This window comes from Macrosteles quadrilineatus, unplaced genomic scaffold (assembly GCF_028750875.1).
Source record: "Macrosteles quadrilineatus isolate MER2022 unplaced genomic scaffold, UCM_ALF_1.0 Scaffold_7__1_contigs__length_78375512, whole genome shotgun sequence".
NCBI lineage: Eukaryota > Metazoa > Arthropoda > Insecta > Hemiptera > Cicadellidae > Macrosteles > Macrosteles quadrilineatus.
Genome location: NW_026542600.1, coordinates 16,257,925 through 16,277,963, shown reverse-complemented (window position 1 = coordinate 16,277,963; position 20,039 = coordinate 16,257,925). Strand labels below are relative to the sequence as shown.

The 20,039-nt window shown below is 32.9% G+C and overlaps 1 protein-coding gene across 1 annotated transcript in view; it reads right to left on the bottom strand.

Moving 5' to 3' along the window:
- The window catches only part of LOC128998823 (uncharacterized), a 116,111-nt gene that overhangs the window by 29,201 nt on the left and 66,871 nt on the right, over window positions 1-20,039 (bottom strand). Inside the window, exon 9 of the mRNA XM_054425179.1 lies at window positions 389-672. Within this exon, the coding sequence (XP_054281154.1) occupies window positions 389-672 (284 nt within the window). The remainder of the gene's footprint in view (window positions 1-388; window positions 673-20,039) is intronic.

Here is a 20,039-nt window from a genome sequence, read left to right as displayed (position 1 = left end):
TTAATTTAGCCACAACAGAATGTGCTGATGTCAATCAAATATTCCTGTTGTATATTAATTTTACAGTAAAAGGTGTACAAGATCAACTAAAATCTCGATTTATTGCAAACAATAGCATCGTATCATGAAAATTATCATGGTATCAAACAAGTAAGAGGGGAAATAGTTTTGGCAGAAGTTCCCTCTATGTCAGGCTCATTTAACAAAATTTAATTTAAATTACAAAATAGATACATCTGGTCCATATAAATAGGATGTTTTCCGTGACATCTTTAAGTCAATAGTTAGACGGTGGCCTGTTTTATCACCTAGATCCATGAGAATATAAATCTTGTTTTAAATAATTACCTCTATAGCTTGAAATATAACTGAAAGAGCTTATACTTACTCAGCATTGGTCTCGGGTGTTGGAAGGTCACCTATAGTGGTCAACGTCAGTGTTGACCAGTAGAGGGAGCCGAGGTATTTGCGAGTGAGGGTGGCGTAGTCCCCAGGTCGGTACGGATACACCCAGTCTCCTTGGAACCCCTCGGCCTCGGAGAGAAGATAGTAGAAACATCCGAACCAGTGGGCGAGAATCAGAAGGATGTGAATAAGGTTCATGACCCGCCATAGGTTCGGGTAGACTGTGCGTGATTCTACCATGTAGTAATAGTCGTAGACTCGGTACACCTGCAAAGAAAACACAAAATATGATTGTTTATTGTACCATGTAGTAATAGTCGTAGACTCGGTATACCTGCGAAGAAAACACAAAATATGATTGTTTATCATACTCTGTAGTAATAGTCGTAGACTCGGTACACCTGCAAAGAAACACAAAATATGATTGTTTATTATACCGTGTAGTAATAGTCATAGACTCGGTATACCTGCAAAGAAATCACCAAATATGATTGTTTATTATACCGTGTAGTAATAGTCGTAGACTCGGTATACCTGCAAAGAAATCACCAAATATGATTGTTTATTATACCGTGTAGTAATAGTCGTAGACTCGGTACACCTGCGAAGAAACACAAAATATGATTGTTTATTATACCGTGTAGTAATAGTCGTAGACTCGGTATACATGTGAAGAAACGCCAAATATGATTGTTTATTATACCGTGTAGTAATAGTCGTAGACTCGGTATACATGTGAAGAAAACCCCAAATATGATTGTCTAGGCTATGTACCTCACACATTTATTGTGAAAGTTTTGATTGTAATTAGTTGACCAAGACTTGGTGGAATACCTATGTGATGATGGAAGATTTATATTTCGTTTCTAACTTGTCATAGGTATAATGTGAATTTGTTACAAATCGGTATCGTAGGCTAATACACCAGCAATGACAACGTGGGCACAGCGAGTTTTAATTTGTAATTTTCCACGAATAAAATAAATATGATTCTCGACCGAAGAGTTGTAGACTCGGTATACGGTACATAAAAAGACAACGTGTAAGATTTTTTTTATTTGATTCTTAATTTTATGTAGCTATAGGACTGGAATGCAAAAACTAAGTAAAATCAAAGCAACCGAAATTAAACGCCTACTAACAATCAATTGATACTCTCGACACAACCGGTTTCCAGTTAATCCTTACATAAAAGTAGTAGGTATCTTGATTTCGCAGTTAATAGAGGTTTGTTGCCTCTTTTAACCTTGCATTTGCCCGTCCACATAGGCTACGGACCTGTGTGTGGAACATATCCAGCAAAGCAACGGTTGAACCGGGACAGTAAAAGGGTGAAGTGTAAAGATAAAAAGTAGTAGCAGGTACCCGAACCCAAGACATCGCTGCTTTGGACCCAAAGTCCTTGACGCTACCGACTGAGCCACCGACTCACCAAAACTCTTTCTAACTCTTTTACAGATTTAATGCAAGATTCTCCCATGTATAACTATTCGTAAGCTCTGCACATCTGCAAATACGACATATAACATAAATTAGTTTCTCTAACATTCCAAGAATGTAATGTACACATTTATATCATGAAGTTATAGTTGTATACTTGATACACCTGCAAACAAAACATGGAAGATGTATATTTAGCGTAGAACTTTCCAAAGTTGTAATGTAATGATTTTACCACGTATTTATAGTGGAAAGCCATTTATTTATGAAAATACAACACGAAAGATGTAAATTTAGTATCCAACTTTCCCAGATGTATCGAACATTATTTTACCATACACGAGTTGTCGTATAGTTATAACCCCTTCAAAACCAACATAGAAGATGTATTTTGACTCAAAGTAGTCTTCTGCAATTGTACGTGATTCTATTGTGCATACTAGAAGTTATATTATATTAGATCCACCTGAAAATATAACTTGGAAGATAAAGTTTCTAACTTTCCAAAGATTTTAATAAATCACGTAGTAAGGAAGCAGACTTGGTGCACTTGTATATACAGCACAGAATATAGTTCTGCATATAGATACAGTTTCAAATATTTTTCTGAAAACGCCATTGTATCTCGTTACGTGGTTTTCATTCGTTTTAGAATTACAGTATTAATTCTGATCCCAGAAAAATGTGACAGTTTTCTATTAGCTATACTATTATACTCAAATTCTTCCAAGATGTGAATAATTTTAGGAGGAATTAAATGTAAAGAAATGTGTTATCCACACCTATACCTAATACCTAACACTATTAGGGAGAGTGAGCTGGTCTAGTGGTTAGAGCACGGGACTCCGGTTCCTGGGGTCCCGGGTTCAAAACCCACCAAATCACCAATCGATTTTATCAAAGTGATAATGCCGTAACCCCTAGGTCTAGCCTGAAGTAATGTGAAAAAAAATTCCGGCCTCGTGCCAAGCGTCCTAGGGAAAAAAACCTAACACTCATTTTATATACTGAACTTAATGGAAAAGGGTTTAGTTTATAATTTACTGGTTTTTCCTTCCAAGAGTGTAAAAAGTACGATATTGGGGATGAAGGGATCGGTTTTAGATTAGACGTTCCATCTAAATGCAACAGCTGTAGCCAATTAAAAAAAATAAATAACGTAGTTGTGTGAGCCAGTCACAGAATACGCTAGTGACTAAAACTCTATTTTCTACATTATTTTTTTTGTTGCTGGCTAAGTTGATGGGTCATAACAGTTGTTATAGCTCACAATAAGTCATTCCATTAGTTAGAATTTGTAAAAAAGCTTGTGTATTCAACAGAAATCAGTAATTTAGATGAGCAAAATCTGTTGGTGGCTTACCTCAACTACGACGATTTCGGTAAAAATAAACTGGCTACAAATTTAACATAGGAATGGAATTTCTAGATGTATAAATAGTCAAAGATAGTACTAACAGTAATATGAACAATGTTTACCTGAGCAGACAATTAAACTCTTAGCTACACAGACCGTTCTCTGTTATAAGTGAAGTAATTTTATTCTGATTTTCAGGGTAAAAACTAACGAAGGAAACATAATGCACCAAGATGTAGATGCCTTAATGGCAGATAATGTGAAAACAGAATTGAGGAAATTGCCGGTCTAACAACAAAGGGTAACACCCTCGTCATAATTGCCTTAGTTTGTTTGCTCGTCTTTGACGAAAACTTTTTAACATTATACGCAATAAGAATATCAGTAACGCTTCATTTTTATACAAACGCAACAGTTTAATGTAATTTGCCATTGACCAAATAATCAAAGGTTGGAGTTGACCAACCAATCAAGTTTAAACGAGTTACTTGTTCTCATTGGTCAATAGAGCGAACTTAGCTTCAAACTGAGACAGTTGAAGGTTATACAATCAAAATACTGCTACACGACAAACCCCCGCCCCCCAATAAGTTCTTTTTGGTCTAAAAAGTACCACAGATGCATTGCCTTAAAAATCTGATGAATTCGACAATTTCATGTTGGAAACAAGTATTAGTAATACTATTTATAACAAAGATTATATGAATTTATTAATGTATTGATTACATAATAATAATAACGACGTAGAAACTTTTCTGATATGCGTTCCAACAATATATTTATCTAATATTTGCTATCAAGCATGTTAAAGGGCTGAATGTTTTGAAATTGCATTGTGAATCAAGTAAAGCACACAATTAATTTTCTTCGCTGAACTTCAACTAACATATGTTGAACAATGTATATTCATAGATTATTCGGTACTACATGAGGATTTAAGAAAATCCGAAGCATCCATAATTAATAGATTTGAAAGGTTAAGAAAGTGTATTTTCGTTTTTGTTTCTAAAACAATACACTTTTGTATTAGACTCATAAGGAGTCTTCTAAAGTCAAATCTTCTTTTACGCTACAGCGAATATAGTAAGCTGTAATTGTAAATAATGTACTTTCAAAAGGTTAGTATAAAACTGGTTTTATGTTCATAGTCTTTGAACTATATGTAAAACAAAACTTATGCTTTTTATCTAATAGCATTGTCAAAAATATATTTACACCTACTTACATATACTAAAATATACAAATACATAAAACCATATTATTCAGTTTAAAATAAAACTGTTGACAAGTTTAAAATACTTGTTGAAAAGAGAATTTTGGTGCCCCCCCTTAAAAATTCTTATTGAACAGCGGAAATTAAGTAGGACTTTATTCTTTCTCCCATTTTGTCTGATTATGATTGTAGAGTCTAATCAAAATCCATAATCGTATTACATCTTTAACATGTTATACGTTTTCTATACGTTGACAGTGTAATTCGAACCATTTTGAAAAGATATTAGATCTTTTCCTTTACATATGTGATGACACTAACATATATTATGTCAATAATGTATTTATTTATAGATGTGAAAAAAATCAAACACCTTAGCTGACTTTGGTAGTTACTTTTAAATTACTTCTATCGACGTTTACAGGTTAAAGAGGAAGAATGACTTTGCTGTTGGCGTTAATGCTACAAGAACATCGATTTTGTCCACGAACTCCGATTTTTCTTCTTTTGCCTGGTACTTTGATGAATCTATTTGCATTGAAGTTTTCTCTAAACTTCCCTTTCTTCGTCCATTTCTTAGAATTCAAGCTACGAAAACTTACAATAAGTGTTTTTCACTTTTGGTACCCAATTTTAAACTAAAACGACTATGGCAATTTTATAGTTGGTGTTAAACTATACAGTATACGCACATCCTGTGTAGAAAAAAAAAATAAAATAATAATTCCGAGAGATATATATTTTTGGAAATACAGTAGGCCTAATAATCATGCACATTGTAGCAGATAGAATAAAAATCAACTAAATAGTACCACTTTGACCACGTTGAAAGAAATAACAACAAAAAGTGGAAACATGTGTATATATAATGAATTTACGAACTTGCATGTTGTAAAATAAAACAACTCAATCCTGTTATGTTGATTTGAAAAAAAATTTAAACAATTTAAATGATCGGCTATTTCTGAAAACTATATTTAGTAATACAATAAACATGTATTTTGTAATCCATGCAGTAGGGGTTGCAGATAAAATCAAACTATGTATTTTGTGTTAATGATAAAAGAAGCAACACTACAAAAAATAAAACAGGCAATAGTCAAAAATGCATATCTATTGCCTAGGAACAAATTAAATTTCTCAACTTGCAGATTTTATAACTGAGAAAAATCTTGTTCCATTATTTTACACAGGGGAAAATTTATTTCGTTTGATATATGAAAATATTTGGTATGAAAAAATCTTTGCAATTAACAGTCACTCCCTCACAAAATTTAAGAGACTTCTTTTTTAATACTGAGATCAATAGAAGTTACAGCTAGGATATTTCTTTGTATGAATAAAGATGATGTATTGGCAAATGTTATAGAAAAGGGTCTCTATTTTAATCTTTTCCACGACTAAACATTTGTTTACGTAGATAATTTTGAGGTCAATATAACTCACATTTAAACACATTACTAAGTTATATTTAATTTAATTTTTTTTACAGCAATACAGACTGTTATCCTGTACCATTGAAACTTCATGGAGTAAGAATCATCCTGAGGAGTAGGTGAATTTTATTACAGATTTTTCAATCGGGCCTAATGATAATCGAAATCGATAGCTTTTCAAAATCCTTTACACATATTTACCTTCGAGTAAACGTTTACAGTACAGTTGTAAATATATAAAATAATGTTGCTAGACTTCTTTTAAATAATCCGTTGAATCACGTACATTACTGCAAGTTTTGCGTAAAAATAATAAGAATTTTTTTTATTAATTTGAATGCCTTACTTCATTTGACACTCGCTATCAAAGTAATTACCGTAAATGAGTTAGTTGTTTGTCGTGCGTGCCGTAGTCAAAGTAACAGAACGGCCTGGGTGTTTCGGTGTGAAAACTAACAGGTGTTAATAATTTTATTGGCGGTAGCCAACTTTAACTGCTTTTCTTATTCATCTACTAAGAATTAGATTTCGTCAAACTTATTCATAGACGTTTTTAGTTATAATTAATTTTTTTTAATACCTTATACTGTCCAAATGATCCACAATAGGTCAGGGCTACAGGGGCTAACAGATTTTTATAGGCTACTGCAGTTTCATTCCCGAGGGGAACTTCATCAGGCTTTGAAGGACATAAAGTTTCATTCCAGAGGAAGTCGTCATGGTAAAAATCCATCAAATGGTACTTTGATGGATTTTTAACATCAATGACAGTAGCCTAAATATACTACTAAGGATCACTTTGACAGTATAAGGTATTCAAACAATTATTTATTACTATACCAGCGATCCGGAGGCTAACATCATGAAGTTTTCAGTTACATATTCATTTTAGAACCTACCTATTAGGTCCATATTATAAGTTGTTGTAGAATTCTATTGTAGCTTTGATTCATATCCACTCACTAATCAATAATTTTGAATAAACTTATTAACTAACGATCTCTGAAACATGTTTAAAATGTAACCTTAGAGGTGTAAATTATTTTTACTTGTAAAATCCTAATATAGTTTTGATTCATGTTCCCTTACTAAGCATTAAAATATGTTAAACTTATTCAAAAACCTTTTTAGATATAGGCCAATGATCAATATGGAACTTAACAGTTTTAAATTTTTGGTACTTGAAAAATCCTACTGTAGTTTTGATTCACGTTACTTTACTAAGCATTGACTTAGGGTAAACTTATTTACAGACCGTATCAGATACACATTCAATATGGAACCTTAGAGGTGTGTATTTTATTATAATTTATCATGTCTTACACATTAACTTAAATTAAGCTTATTTACGTACTTTCTCAGATACATAATCAATATGCAACTTAGCAGGCTTAAATTATCGGTAGTTGCAATTCTATTGTAAAACTGAATAGGTGCCAAAGGAGAAGTGCCTACATCTATTTCAGACCACAACAAGGAAACTGCAATGTATCACGATTTAATGTTTTTCTTTGACATTACTTTGAATACAGATTGAATGCTCATACTATCCATACAGCAAATCTCTGATCTCGAAACTTCAATTTTGGTTCACAAGACGCTGCTGACAAACCAGCCTCAGTATATGAATACCAAGTTGGTACGATGATCTGAGGTTTGTGAGCGCTGTACTTGACAGGAAGGCCTGTTGAAGTTACCGCGGGTCAAAAATGAGATGGGGAAAAATGCCTTTTCCTACTTTGACCAACTGGTTTACAATACTTTGCAAGCAGAGGTAAAATTTACAGGAATTTAAACAGAATGTTAAAGATAGATAGATAGATAACAGTGCTTTATCTTTCTGAATATTTTACAAATTTACAAATTGTATTCTTTCTACGCACAAAAGACAATAGTCATCTGACCGTCTGTCTGGTTAAATATATGTTTTCGTAGTTTTTTTCTTTAAGAAATTTGTTTTTTATTTACTTTTATTTGGCAAACATTTGCACGTAAAACAGATTTTTGTATCTGATGTACGCTAGATAAATATAGACGTTATTTGTTTATCTTCTTGATACTGCACTTTGATACAATAATTGGATTGTTATAAACATACAGGATCAGCATCTGAAAGAAACGTATCAAAAATGTACCTTTATCCGTGAGTTGAAAAAATCAATGAGAGTAAAAAATATAAACAGTATATTAATTGAGCCGATCTGCTATGCTTTTTAAGTTTTGATTAAATAGATTTTTTACCTTTTTTAAAATCGAGTAAGTATAATTCGCATCTCTTGGTGTATTATGAATTCACATTATGAAACAATAATTTTAAGTTCCATCCACGGAAGTATTCAGTAATTTATTACAATATTTTAAAAGTTACCTTTTAGTTTTGAAACTATAATTACCAAACGTTGCCTAACTCAACAAAAGAAGAGCCCTCTTGCAGCAAGCCTTAATACTAAGTGAATATTCAGCAACATTATTACATTTTTGTAAAATCATCAAGTTTATAATAAAACTATGGACCCAAAGAAATAACAATAATTCAATTATTTGGTTCTGAAAACCATTGCTACAATGAATATAGCAGTACATGTCTAGGTAAAATCACAAATTCCAAACCAAAAAGTTTTTCAAAAGATACGAAAGTCGAAAAGCAATCCACAGCAAATAATTGGTTTTTTGTAAGGGAATATGACGCTGCATTCAACAATTCATATGCATGTCCAAATTGTAACCTATATCTTTTCAAGCAGATTTGGTTGATTTTACACTCTTTTGTTGTTTCCTGAAGTACTGATGATATGATCTGTATATGAGGCTATATTACCTTGATCGCCAAGTGATTCTTGTAGTCCAAAGAACATAACCACAAGAAGATTATAATATATATTGAAAGATTATTATATTATATTAGAAAGAAGATTATATTATTTCCTTGTCTTGGCTATCAAGGAAATATAACTTTATATAGATTAATATTTTAAAATATAATGCTCTTAATAACTGTGCCAATACTCGACTTTTAGAATAAAAACTTCCCGCTCACAATTCAAAAACAATACCCACTGTTCAATTTGGCCGATTCGTGTAAGTACTATAATTGATACACTCTGTTTCCACTTTTAATGACCATTAACATGGTTACGGTCACACAAATTTAAATCTTACTTAACAATCTAAAACACAGACGTTGGCTTCTGTGGATCGCAAACCCACAAAGAGAAGTGATCTAGGAAGACCATCAATAGTTACCTCGCTATAGAGAAATGTGCTAAAAGGAACAACCTTGGTTTTAAACTTGGTAATCCAACAAGTTGAATACGAATGTATGTCAGAGAATGCTAAACCCTCTATCGGACGCAGACTTAATCAGATCCATCCGTGGCTTCGACTGCTCGTGCAGAGATTAGTCTCGGGTGGGCTTAAACTTTAAGCTAGGCAAGAAATTATTGCGTGGAGTTGGCCTGGAATAGAAAACCCATTTGCGCAGAATTCGAAACTATTGTGTTAGTGGAAACATTTGTTGTTTTGGTTTCAACAAATACAACGCCAAAGATCCTAAGTATTTGGTTTTAGGGGTTATTGCAGACGTTTATACCAGAATAATAAGCCAGAGTATTTTTGTTTTTATCCACTTAGATATAAAATATAGATAGCAGCAGTTGATGGAGTTAAAATTATTTAAATACACACGAGAAGAACGGTGTCCAATTTGCGCATTTTAACAGAGTTTGAAACTTTGCTTCTGAGGCAAAAAGAAAAATGAAATACCCTTTTACCCTTCAAAGATTATGCTTGTTTTTTTTACTAAAATAAGGTGAAGTTTATTACCTCGTCTGCAGTTCCAAAATTGTAGCTTGTACTGTAGATACATGTTTCGGCAGAACCAGAACGCCATTGTCAAACTGTTGTAGTACAGGAACATCAAAACCCACTTATTGTAGCATCGTCAGGTAGACATTTAGTTCACATACACACGACGACACATACACGACGACACATACACGAAGACACATACGGACGGATTAAATACATTTAAGTAGGCCTACCGATTTGTACTACATTGCCGCGACCCCGAGCAGGAACAGGCCAAACTTAATTTTTCATTAGGTGAATCAAATTTCAAATTGAAAGTAAATTAAATTTGTTTATTGTACACCTGTCCCTTAGAGAGTTATTTACGTACCTGAAACGGGTTAAAATTAACACTAAAAGTCGCCTAGGCTGTAAGAGACATTTTCATAAACTGTTTTATCAATTGTCAAAAATCTGACTGTGGTTAAACATGCAACTGAATGATCAGCTGTAAACTATTGTAGTGTGCTTGTTTTAGATATATTTTGAGCAAATTTTACAAATTCGTTCATTTCATTGTAATCTACTAACATTTCACTAAAAACTCACTTTTTAAATTCCTTGTAGCAGTGATCATAAGCATTTACGAAACATAATGTTATTTAAACGGGTAATACATCCAACATTTTAAAATGGATATTTTAGTGAAAAACAACTAGGTAATGGACATTCGGTTAGTCTGCAGGTTTTCTGTGGCGGGGTTATTTACTTTCTATGTAAGTGAATCAACAGGTTAAGTTGGACTCCACTGCCAGGTCTAAACATTATCATTTAACTTTAATTTAAAGCCATACAGTAGAGATTTGAACATGTTTCTTCTAAATGGAAGGCCATACGTTCTAAAAAATTGCTAGACTATAGCGCCCAGAATACGGTAGTCACAGTATTATTGCCAAAGGTAAAAGGCTATTGGTTGGATTTGAACTCACCTCCATGTTGGAGGCCCGCACACTCACCAATAATAGACTACCAATACCATTTAATTGTTATAACAAGGCAGCCAGAAAGTAATTTCCAGTAATATATAGCTGTATTATAAAACGTTTGATTCGTATGAAGACTATCTAAAAAAATTTAAGTACAAGTTATTGCCAAGAATAGCAAAAATTAGTTTAAATAACTGTTTTGTAAACATTTTATCTTATATATCCTACGATATGATTCCTAGAAAAATTTAGAGGAATGTTTTCTACTTTTATTTCTTTTGAGGATCGTCTAAGAACAATAACACAACAACGAAATACGAACATTGAAGAGACGAACATAAAACATTTACGGCCAATTCTATACGATCTAAAGCAGGCGTGACAACAATGCAAAAGATTTAATCTGGATCAGAATCTGGTGTAGACCAAACCAACATATTTGATTGTTGCTTGCAAGACCTAAAAGTAAAACAAGTGATTTAAACTACTGTAATACTCGTACCTAAATATACAGTGTGTAAATTAAGTATTTAAACAAATCTGTATTTTTTAAACCGAAATAGACAGAAATATTCTGGTTGTAGCAATAATTGATAACAACGGTTCCACAATATTGAACATCAAAATTATATTTTAACCCCCCTAACAGGGTAGGGGGTAGGGATTAACTTACTTTTTTCAAATAGGAAGCGCTATTGAGTGACCCTTCATTTTGAAGGATTTGTCGAAAGAAACACAATGAAGCAAACCGGAGGTGAATATCTCACCCCTTGCCAAAATGGCAGGTATTCCAAAATTTGATTTACTTTATGTGAAAAGCACCAATATCACAAATAATTGAAACAAATTTGTATTTTTGAAACCGAAATAGACAGAAATATTATCTTTGTAGTTGTTATTGTTATTGCTTTGTGTTGTGTGATTGTTAACATAGGTTCTACAATTTTTTACATCAAAAATATTTTTTCAACCTCTTTAACAGGGTAGGGGGCGGGGGTGACTTATTTTTTTAATAACAACCCCTATTGAGTGACCCCTCATTTTGAAGGGTTTGTTAAAAGAAAAACAATGACGCAAACCCGAGGTAGATATTTCAGCCCTAGACTAAATGGTGGGTATTCCAAAATTTAATTTATGTGAAAAAGCCCCCATTTTGAAATACCCGCAATTTAGGCTAGGGGTGAAATATCTACCTCGGGTTTGCGTCATTGTTTTTCTTTTAACAAACCCTTCAAAATGAGGGGTCACTAAATAGGCCATAGGGGTTGCTATTTGAAAAAATAAGTCACCCCCTACCCCCTACGCTGTTAGGGGAGGTAAAAAATATTTTTGATGTAAAAAGTTTCGAAACCTTTGTCAACAATTATTTCCACAAACAGAATATTTCTATCTGTTTCGGGTTTAAAAATACAGATTTGTTTCAATACTTAATTTACATACTGTATATTAGGTAATGAATACGCCATTTATAATATATTCAAACAGATTTTTTCAATAAACAAGGCTTCATAAACAAACCAATAAACACAAAAGAACAATGCCTATCAGCAATATTGACGACCCGCTAAGAATATATCCTATCTTCTATATGACCTTTCTTTCCAAATGGATATCGGCGAAATAGAGTATAGATGAATAATAGTTAAAAGTGTGTTTAATTTCATAAATACAAATCCTACGACGGTACAAAAAAACAATACCCCCACCACAGCAAACCTGCAGACTAAGCAAATTTCCATTAGCCTACTTTTATTTTCAATCTTATCTATTTAAATAACATTAGGTTTAACAAGTACCTTGGTTTGTTGCTACAGGGAGGGTAAAATATTAATAGCTTAGTATAAGATAAATACATTTGCCAAGTTTGATCTAAATATATCCACAAATAAGCAAACTACAACAGTTTACTTTATTCTCCATTAGAATAACATAGGAAATTGAAATTAAATTTTTTTTCTCCGTAACCAATAACCGTACAAAAACACTTCAATATACAAAATTACTTGGTTTTTTGAGCTCTTTAAAACGGGTTAGGGAAATTTTTGTTGAAAGGGTCAAAAATGAGAAAACCCAATTTTGACCTTAAATCCCCTCATAAAACCCCATTCCTATTGCCCGATCACTTTGGTTCGCGAACTCGTTCGAATTTAAAAGTAGGTTTTCACGTTTTTTACCAAATTTAATCGAAATCGGATAATTGCTCGAGCTAAAGAACACCCACTACCCACTACTCATACATAAATACAGTATATATTTATATATGAATGAATTCGAACGGATGATGTTTTTGGCATCTAGGGACATCAAAACGAGAAAAGTAAATCGGTCCTGGGTCCACGTATTACCATGAGACCTACGGTAATATCGAATTCCCTGTATGGGAATTTCGCTAAAATGAGATCATGAGGTTGGAAAATAATTGAATTAAGAAAAAAACTATTTAAAGTTACTCTAGTAGCCCTGCAAACTGTGAAGCAAAATTGATGCAGCATCTATATTGTATTTGTCGATCTGAAGGCGTTCACAATCCTGAACCTATATACGAACTAGATGACATTTTTACGCACTTAAACTACTATTAGACATATTTGATTAAACTGTAAACCTAAGTTTCATATTCCTTTCAAACTCATAAATGAATAGTTTACATATTTTTAAATGACTTCATACGTTAATCATGTGTTAGTGTTTGTAATTGAAAAATTGACAAACTTTAATTTTACTTTATAGATTTACATAACATGTGCAAATCCTAATTCAATATTTATATAAACTACAAAATCTGTGGAATCACACACAATGTACAATATTAGTATTACATGCATAACATGGTTGTAATTATGGATATATCAGGTAATTATGACTTCTTAGGTAATCGAAACTGTTGTCATAGCTTAAAGTATATTGTTTGATTTTTGGGCATGAAGGGTCCCCTAACCCATTTAAGGCGTAGTTTCACGCTATTAATTTTAGAGGTAACTGTTAGATTATATCATATAAATAGGCTATTATACACGCTGATTCAGTAAATTAATTATATTCATGAATGGAATTCCAGGATCTAAACAATGTTATACATTTCAATACCTATCAATTTAATTCTCAACTTAACGATATCATTTTGAACAGAAAAGACGTCATTTAACAAAAGATGCGTTTAAGAACAGATGTTGAGGTGCTTAACTACGAAAGACGACAATAACCATAACGCTCTAACAGCTTACGTTTGTCCTAATGATCTCCTAAGGGCATGGAGCAATTATTGATATATCGGTACTTATACTGCCTGTTCTCAATAGTCATTAGGTATTTCGTTGTATTATTGAATTTCACATTTTACTGATAACTGTTGTTGAAATAACTAGCTACATATAGCATTTGTATGTTGGTTAGTATATAATGTCATTCAGTTTTAAATCTTTTTCGTCGCATTGTTGGAAAAATTGGGTTCATTATTTCTTTGAGCTTAAGTGGTGTTTTTGTCCTAGAACGCTGTTTTATGAAGAATCAGCTGATACCAATACAATCAGATGTTTTATTATTAGCTTGTGACATAAGTGCAGTAGCAAGGTAACAGTGGTTAGTTGGTGGCTCAGACGGTAGCAACACGAACTTTAGACCCGAGGCAGTGATGTCTTGGGTTCGAATCCTGGTACCTGCCACTACTTTTGATCAGTACAGTTTACAATAGTACTGTACCGGTTCACCCTTTTCTTTACTGGATACTTTCCACACTCATATCCCTGTGGCCCATGTGGACGGGCAAATGCAAGGTTAAAATGGCCACCAACCTCTTAAAAAGATTTTTGTCACAAGGGTATTAAGAAGATTAACTGAGAAACTGATGGTGTCAAGAGTAATAATAGATTTTTACTAAGTGTTTTATTTCTGTTATTTTTATTTCACTTAATTGTTGCATTCGAGTCCTACAATTACAAAAAATGAAACGAAGAAAGAGAAACATCTTTGAAAAAACAACAACAACAACAACATTAACACAAACGTAGCAAGCTAAAGTTTCCTTTTGATTACCTAAAGAAATAGTGATATACAATGTTTGGCATGTTTCAAACAGCTGTTATAGGTTTTTTATCATCCAAAAATATTTTTCAAATACCAAAGTGATATAAATTTAAACTTCTAGTGCCCTGTGGGGTCAGAAATTTTCTCTAACGAAGAAATGGGTCTAACGAGAACGGTCATCTTAGATTTGCCCACCATAAGAGCAATGTTAATTTTGTTGATTTCAAACCACCGCTGAAGAGTTATTTACCATCTCAAAATATTCTTTTCAAATACCATAGTTATAGTAACTTAAATATCTAGTGCACTGTGGGATTGGAAATTTTCTTCCAACTTATGTAATTGTTTTATGAGTTATAAAATCTAGGCTCCAAGGACACTTAAAGCAATTTTGGTTTTAGCTTATTCATTACATATGAGATACATTTGATTTATAACCTTTGTATGGCACTACTTTATTGTATTACGTTACAGTCAATAATGTAAACTCAACTGTAAAGTATCATTATAAACTGGCCACCCAATGTATGTCAAATTAGTGTCTTTGATATAAAGTGTAGCTTATTTGGAAACAAAGCATTTCAGACATGAAACAAATGTTGAAACTTTGCTTTCAGACAACTGACTTTGTTTTAGTGGCTGTGTTTGCAACCCTAAAGAAATGTCATGTAGATAAATCATGACAATTATGTACTTGGAATGTTTCATGTAAAAACGGAGGTGATCAAAAGGTCAATTTTGGTGTTTTAATAACCACACTAAATCGTAGAAGAATTAGCTCTTTAGCTTTAGCTTCCCCTATTCTAATAATAAAAATGCCAAACCTTATCGGGCAAAGATGACTGTATAATACTGTACATTTCTTTTTAGAGTAAATTTTAGGTGGTGGTGAATATTTTTTAAACGATTATTGATTGAGGAGATCTTGTGCAGATTTGCCCATTGCGATCTTCTTACACTATATTGTACTACTTGTTTTTCAAGGTAGTTTGTTTATGTATGACTAGTATAAATTTTGTATGTGGTTTTCTAGGTTCAGTTGTATTAAGTACTAGGATTGTTCTATTTTGGGTACTCTTTCACCCGAGGACGATATCAGATGACAGGTCCTGATACTGTGATAGTGTAAACGTTGTGTAACCTGTAACATTTACTGTAGAGAATCTGGTGACTGGGTGATACTACTTGAAATTGGTTCAGGATGACTGTGGACTAAGATAATGGAAGAGTGGTATGGATGCATGAGGATTGTGACAAGGAAATATATAAACTTATTAACAATATCTATGAGGTTGAGAAATTAAGAAGGACTGTTAACTGTATTTTAAAGGATTTTACTCTGAGGTTGATCGTGCCCATTGCCGTTAACACCTTAAGCCAGCTTTTGATGAGCTGTGACTCTATTAATTCATGACAAGTAAACCTTATAACTAACCCACTACCTGACTATGAAAGAATTGCATTTACAACATTAATAATTAATGAACTAACACTGTAAAATGGAAACTGATAGAAGTAAGGCAATCTAGCAATGAATTAATCGAATTGACAGGACATAAGTTTAATTATTGAACAATTAGAACCATGTGAATTTAGATTTTGTTTCGACAAGCTGATGTCGGCTTCCTTAAGGAGAAGACCGACATTTTAAGTTAGAAAACCTACATCCTAAAGCCCCCTGATTTCTCCCCGGCAACCCCTAACTGAACTTAAACTATCTCATGATTGAATTGGGATTCCCTGATAATTTATGCAATACTTAGATACTAATACTTATATTTAGTTTTGAGTTTTCAGCGAGGTTTCTGGGTCGGTGACGTCAAGTCCGAGAAGAGGGGAAAAGGCGAACGAACGAGAGATTTTACGTATCCTCGTCGTTTTTACCTCTATTGCCGTTGACAGATGATACGCTTCGGCCAATAAGTTATTGCTCGCGCGCTGAGTATGTATATATAATTGTGACGCGCACGGCACAAACCGTGATGTAAAATGTCCGTACAAATAATTTTAAACATCGTTACACATATATTTGCGTACCATCACATTCATTGACAATAAATTATAAGTTAAATATTGGCAACATGATTTAAAACAAGTTTGATTATATTTTTGACATGCAGGCAGGCAGTTGTTGTTTCGGCTTTGACAGTGTGTTGAATCTTCTTTTTCTATTAGTTATGCTGTATTAGTTATGTTTGTTGAAAAATAAAAAGACAGTTTTAGTTTGGTAACAAGTGTATTCATGCTTTGTTCTGAGGACGACTGTCAACAATAAGAAGAAACCGGATACGGATAAGACACGGATCGGTGCAGTCGGATGTAGAGGTCACATAACTTCCGGCCGGCTGGCAAACTTCCTCTCACCAATGCCTCCTTGTTATTTATCTAACTGAATATTGTATCCTGTCCAAATGCATTGTGGGAGACGTATATTCTTGTAGCATCCTTAGTAACATGGGTGGGTAAATATTTATTGTGTTGGGTATGCTGCCCGAAATTTTCGTTTTGTTCAGGTCTAGAATCATAAGTTGAAGACATTTTGAACGAAGAAACGTTTCGTTACACATTCCAAAAACAAAATAAAGTTATTTCACTTGTTACATTGATATTTTAATGATGCTTTTTAGAGATAATTTCGGAAATTACTAGTTCACAATAAGTCATAAACAATGTTTCTTAGTGTCCTTTAAGTAGTTGAATATTTAAACAAACTGGATTTATTTTTTTTAATTTTGTGGTAAACTTAAAACCGTTATTCTACAGTTAGGTTTGCATCCTAATTATAAATTTATTCTTCGCTATCATTCTCATGAATCTTTACTTATAAGGATACAACAGTTACTGTATAATTTATAAATGGGTACTTACAAATGTAAAAGTAGGTGGATAATTGTTAAAATAACTGAAGGTTGTTGTAGAATTCAAGAAAATGTGGTCACCACAATCTAAAGGTAATCATTTATTTTTCATCGTTTATTTTTTACGTTCAAACTACAATAAGTCCTTTTAAGATCGACAAATGTAACACTTAAACAATGATAATTGATTTTACATAACCTTATACTATTTACTTTATTTTGAAATATTATCCGTAAACAAATTAACAATTTTGCAAACCCCTACAACAAATCTTCAAACTCGTGAATCATTTCACAAATAAGCTCATTTAAAAGGATCAAACTCATTTTTTACGAAGAATTTCTAAGAAATAACTAGTATGCCGCAGGGAAATTGTAATGGCATGCAAAAGCAAGACGTCTTTCACGGTAAAACATTGCTAGAAAAACAAGGAAGGAATTCCCAGTGAGAAATCACTAAAGCTGCGACGTTTGTTTTGACAGTTTACATAAGTCGTAGTGTCACATGCGTTCGTTCTGGACTCTCTTGGCGACATTGGATCTGATATTATTGATCGAAGTATAAATTTAGGTACAGATGTGTCATATGTACATACAGGAGACATCAAAACGACCTAAAAAATCCACACTAGCTTTATTACTTAAAAAAATGTAACCATGCTTATTTGGTCCTTTCTATTTCTGTATTCTTTCAATGTATAGTTTGTTATACGATTTTAAGGAATGTTAGCAATGATTTACATGCCTTTTATATCAATAACCAGTAAAGAATGATTTTTAACAGTTAATATTCGCGTTTTTAATATCTCCATCGTATTGTATCAATTAGAGCAATAAAAATTGTCTTAAATTATTTATTTGATAGACTATTGAAACATAAGTATTTATATTTTTTACACTCACGATTTATTACTGTAAATGTTTGTAGCTAAGCATAATTATTGTTTCAGGAATCCTTCACACAGAGAGTAAAGTTATAAGAATCAGAGCGAGAAGCAAGGGAAGTGGCCCATTCGTTTGGAGAGGTTTTAAGAGGATCCAAGTACAGGAAAGAAGGAGAACACAAATAAGTTTTATGTAATGAAACAATGATTCAGAAAAGGATTATAGAAGAACAGATGTAAAGAGGTTATGTTTTAGCAAGGAGTTAGGTTTAGGATGATGAGAATGTTACAGAATATTTAGGAAATTTACTAAGTATGCTGTAAGTAAGGTTAAAATTGAGTTTGATTCAGATAAAAGGAAAGAATAGGTTACCAGCCTTAATTTATCATACATCTTATATCAAGTGTTTAAGACCAATGTTTGGGATCATGAAGTATAAAGCTTAAGTGGTGATAAAGATAGTAGGGATACAAGAAGGGTGGAAGAGGATGTGAGTGAACAGATCGGAAGTGAATGTGAGTGAAGCGGAAGAGAGTGGAAACAAACGAGAAGGGGAGCCAGTAGAGACATTGACTCCATGGGAAGCCGTATCAAGGTTCTACTCTACAGCCCTATATACGCTTTTCATTTGTCCGCTTTCCTTGCAAATTTCTACTCAAATTATCTATTCGTTATTTGGCCAGGTATAATTTACCATCATAACACCATATATAGTGATGTTTGTACTCACACAATGAAATCAAACCCTTTAAATTTTCAACTGGTGTGTATTTCAAGTCTAAGGTTGAATACCGTTTTGCCTTTATTAATATTACTTTCCTATTAGCCCTATACATTGAACTTTAATCCCTAATTAAATTTTAATACATACCTCTACTCATTAGACACATTAAAGTCATTGGCTAAGTTCATGGTAGAAAATATTTATTATTATTAAACTAAATTGGCATCCCATCTGGTCCGGCCCCCTTTTTTGGATCAAGATCCTTAAGTTTTTTTCTCGATTTCAGATGCTCCAGATGCTTTCAGATTGTTTTATCTGTAAATACTTTGAAACTTTGTTAAAAGTCTCAAAATCCATGTCTCTGCATGGAGAAACAACAAACCGGAAAGATGTCGCATAAAACTTGTTACACTCCACTCATTTTGTTTGGCCACTCATTTTGGAAAATGGAAGAAAATGTATGTATTCTAAAGAATTGTAAGAAAGGTAATGTGAATACCTGGGAGGAATTGTATATTTATGTGGACAAATAAAAAAAATAGAAATAAGGTAATTTATGAACAAGTGAATTTTGACCCCAGTTGTACTTATAAAAACATCTTGGCCGGTACTTTCGGTAGCCAATAGTAAATAAGGGACGCCATCGACATTCTAGTCATTAGCCTATTGGGTTTGACGACGATTGGATCCAATCGAAATCGATCACCACTTACCATCTTTTATATGCATGTGTATTTGTACCGTCTTGTATGTAAACAGTCAAAGTCTAAATATTTAATAACAAGTGCTATTTGAAGTATTTTTGTACTTTCAGGTACATTGTAAATAAGAAAGGTGAGTTGTGGGAGTTCCGTTTGGTACTTTTTGTCCCAAAATACGACAAAATTGCGCAATATAAAATTCGTAAATCAGGTTAAAAACTTTAG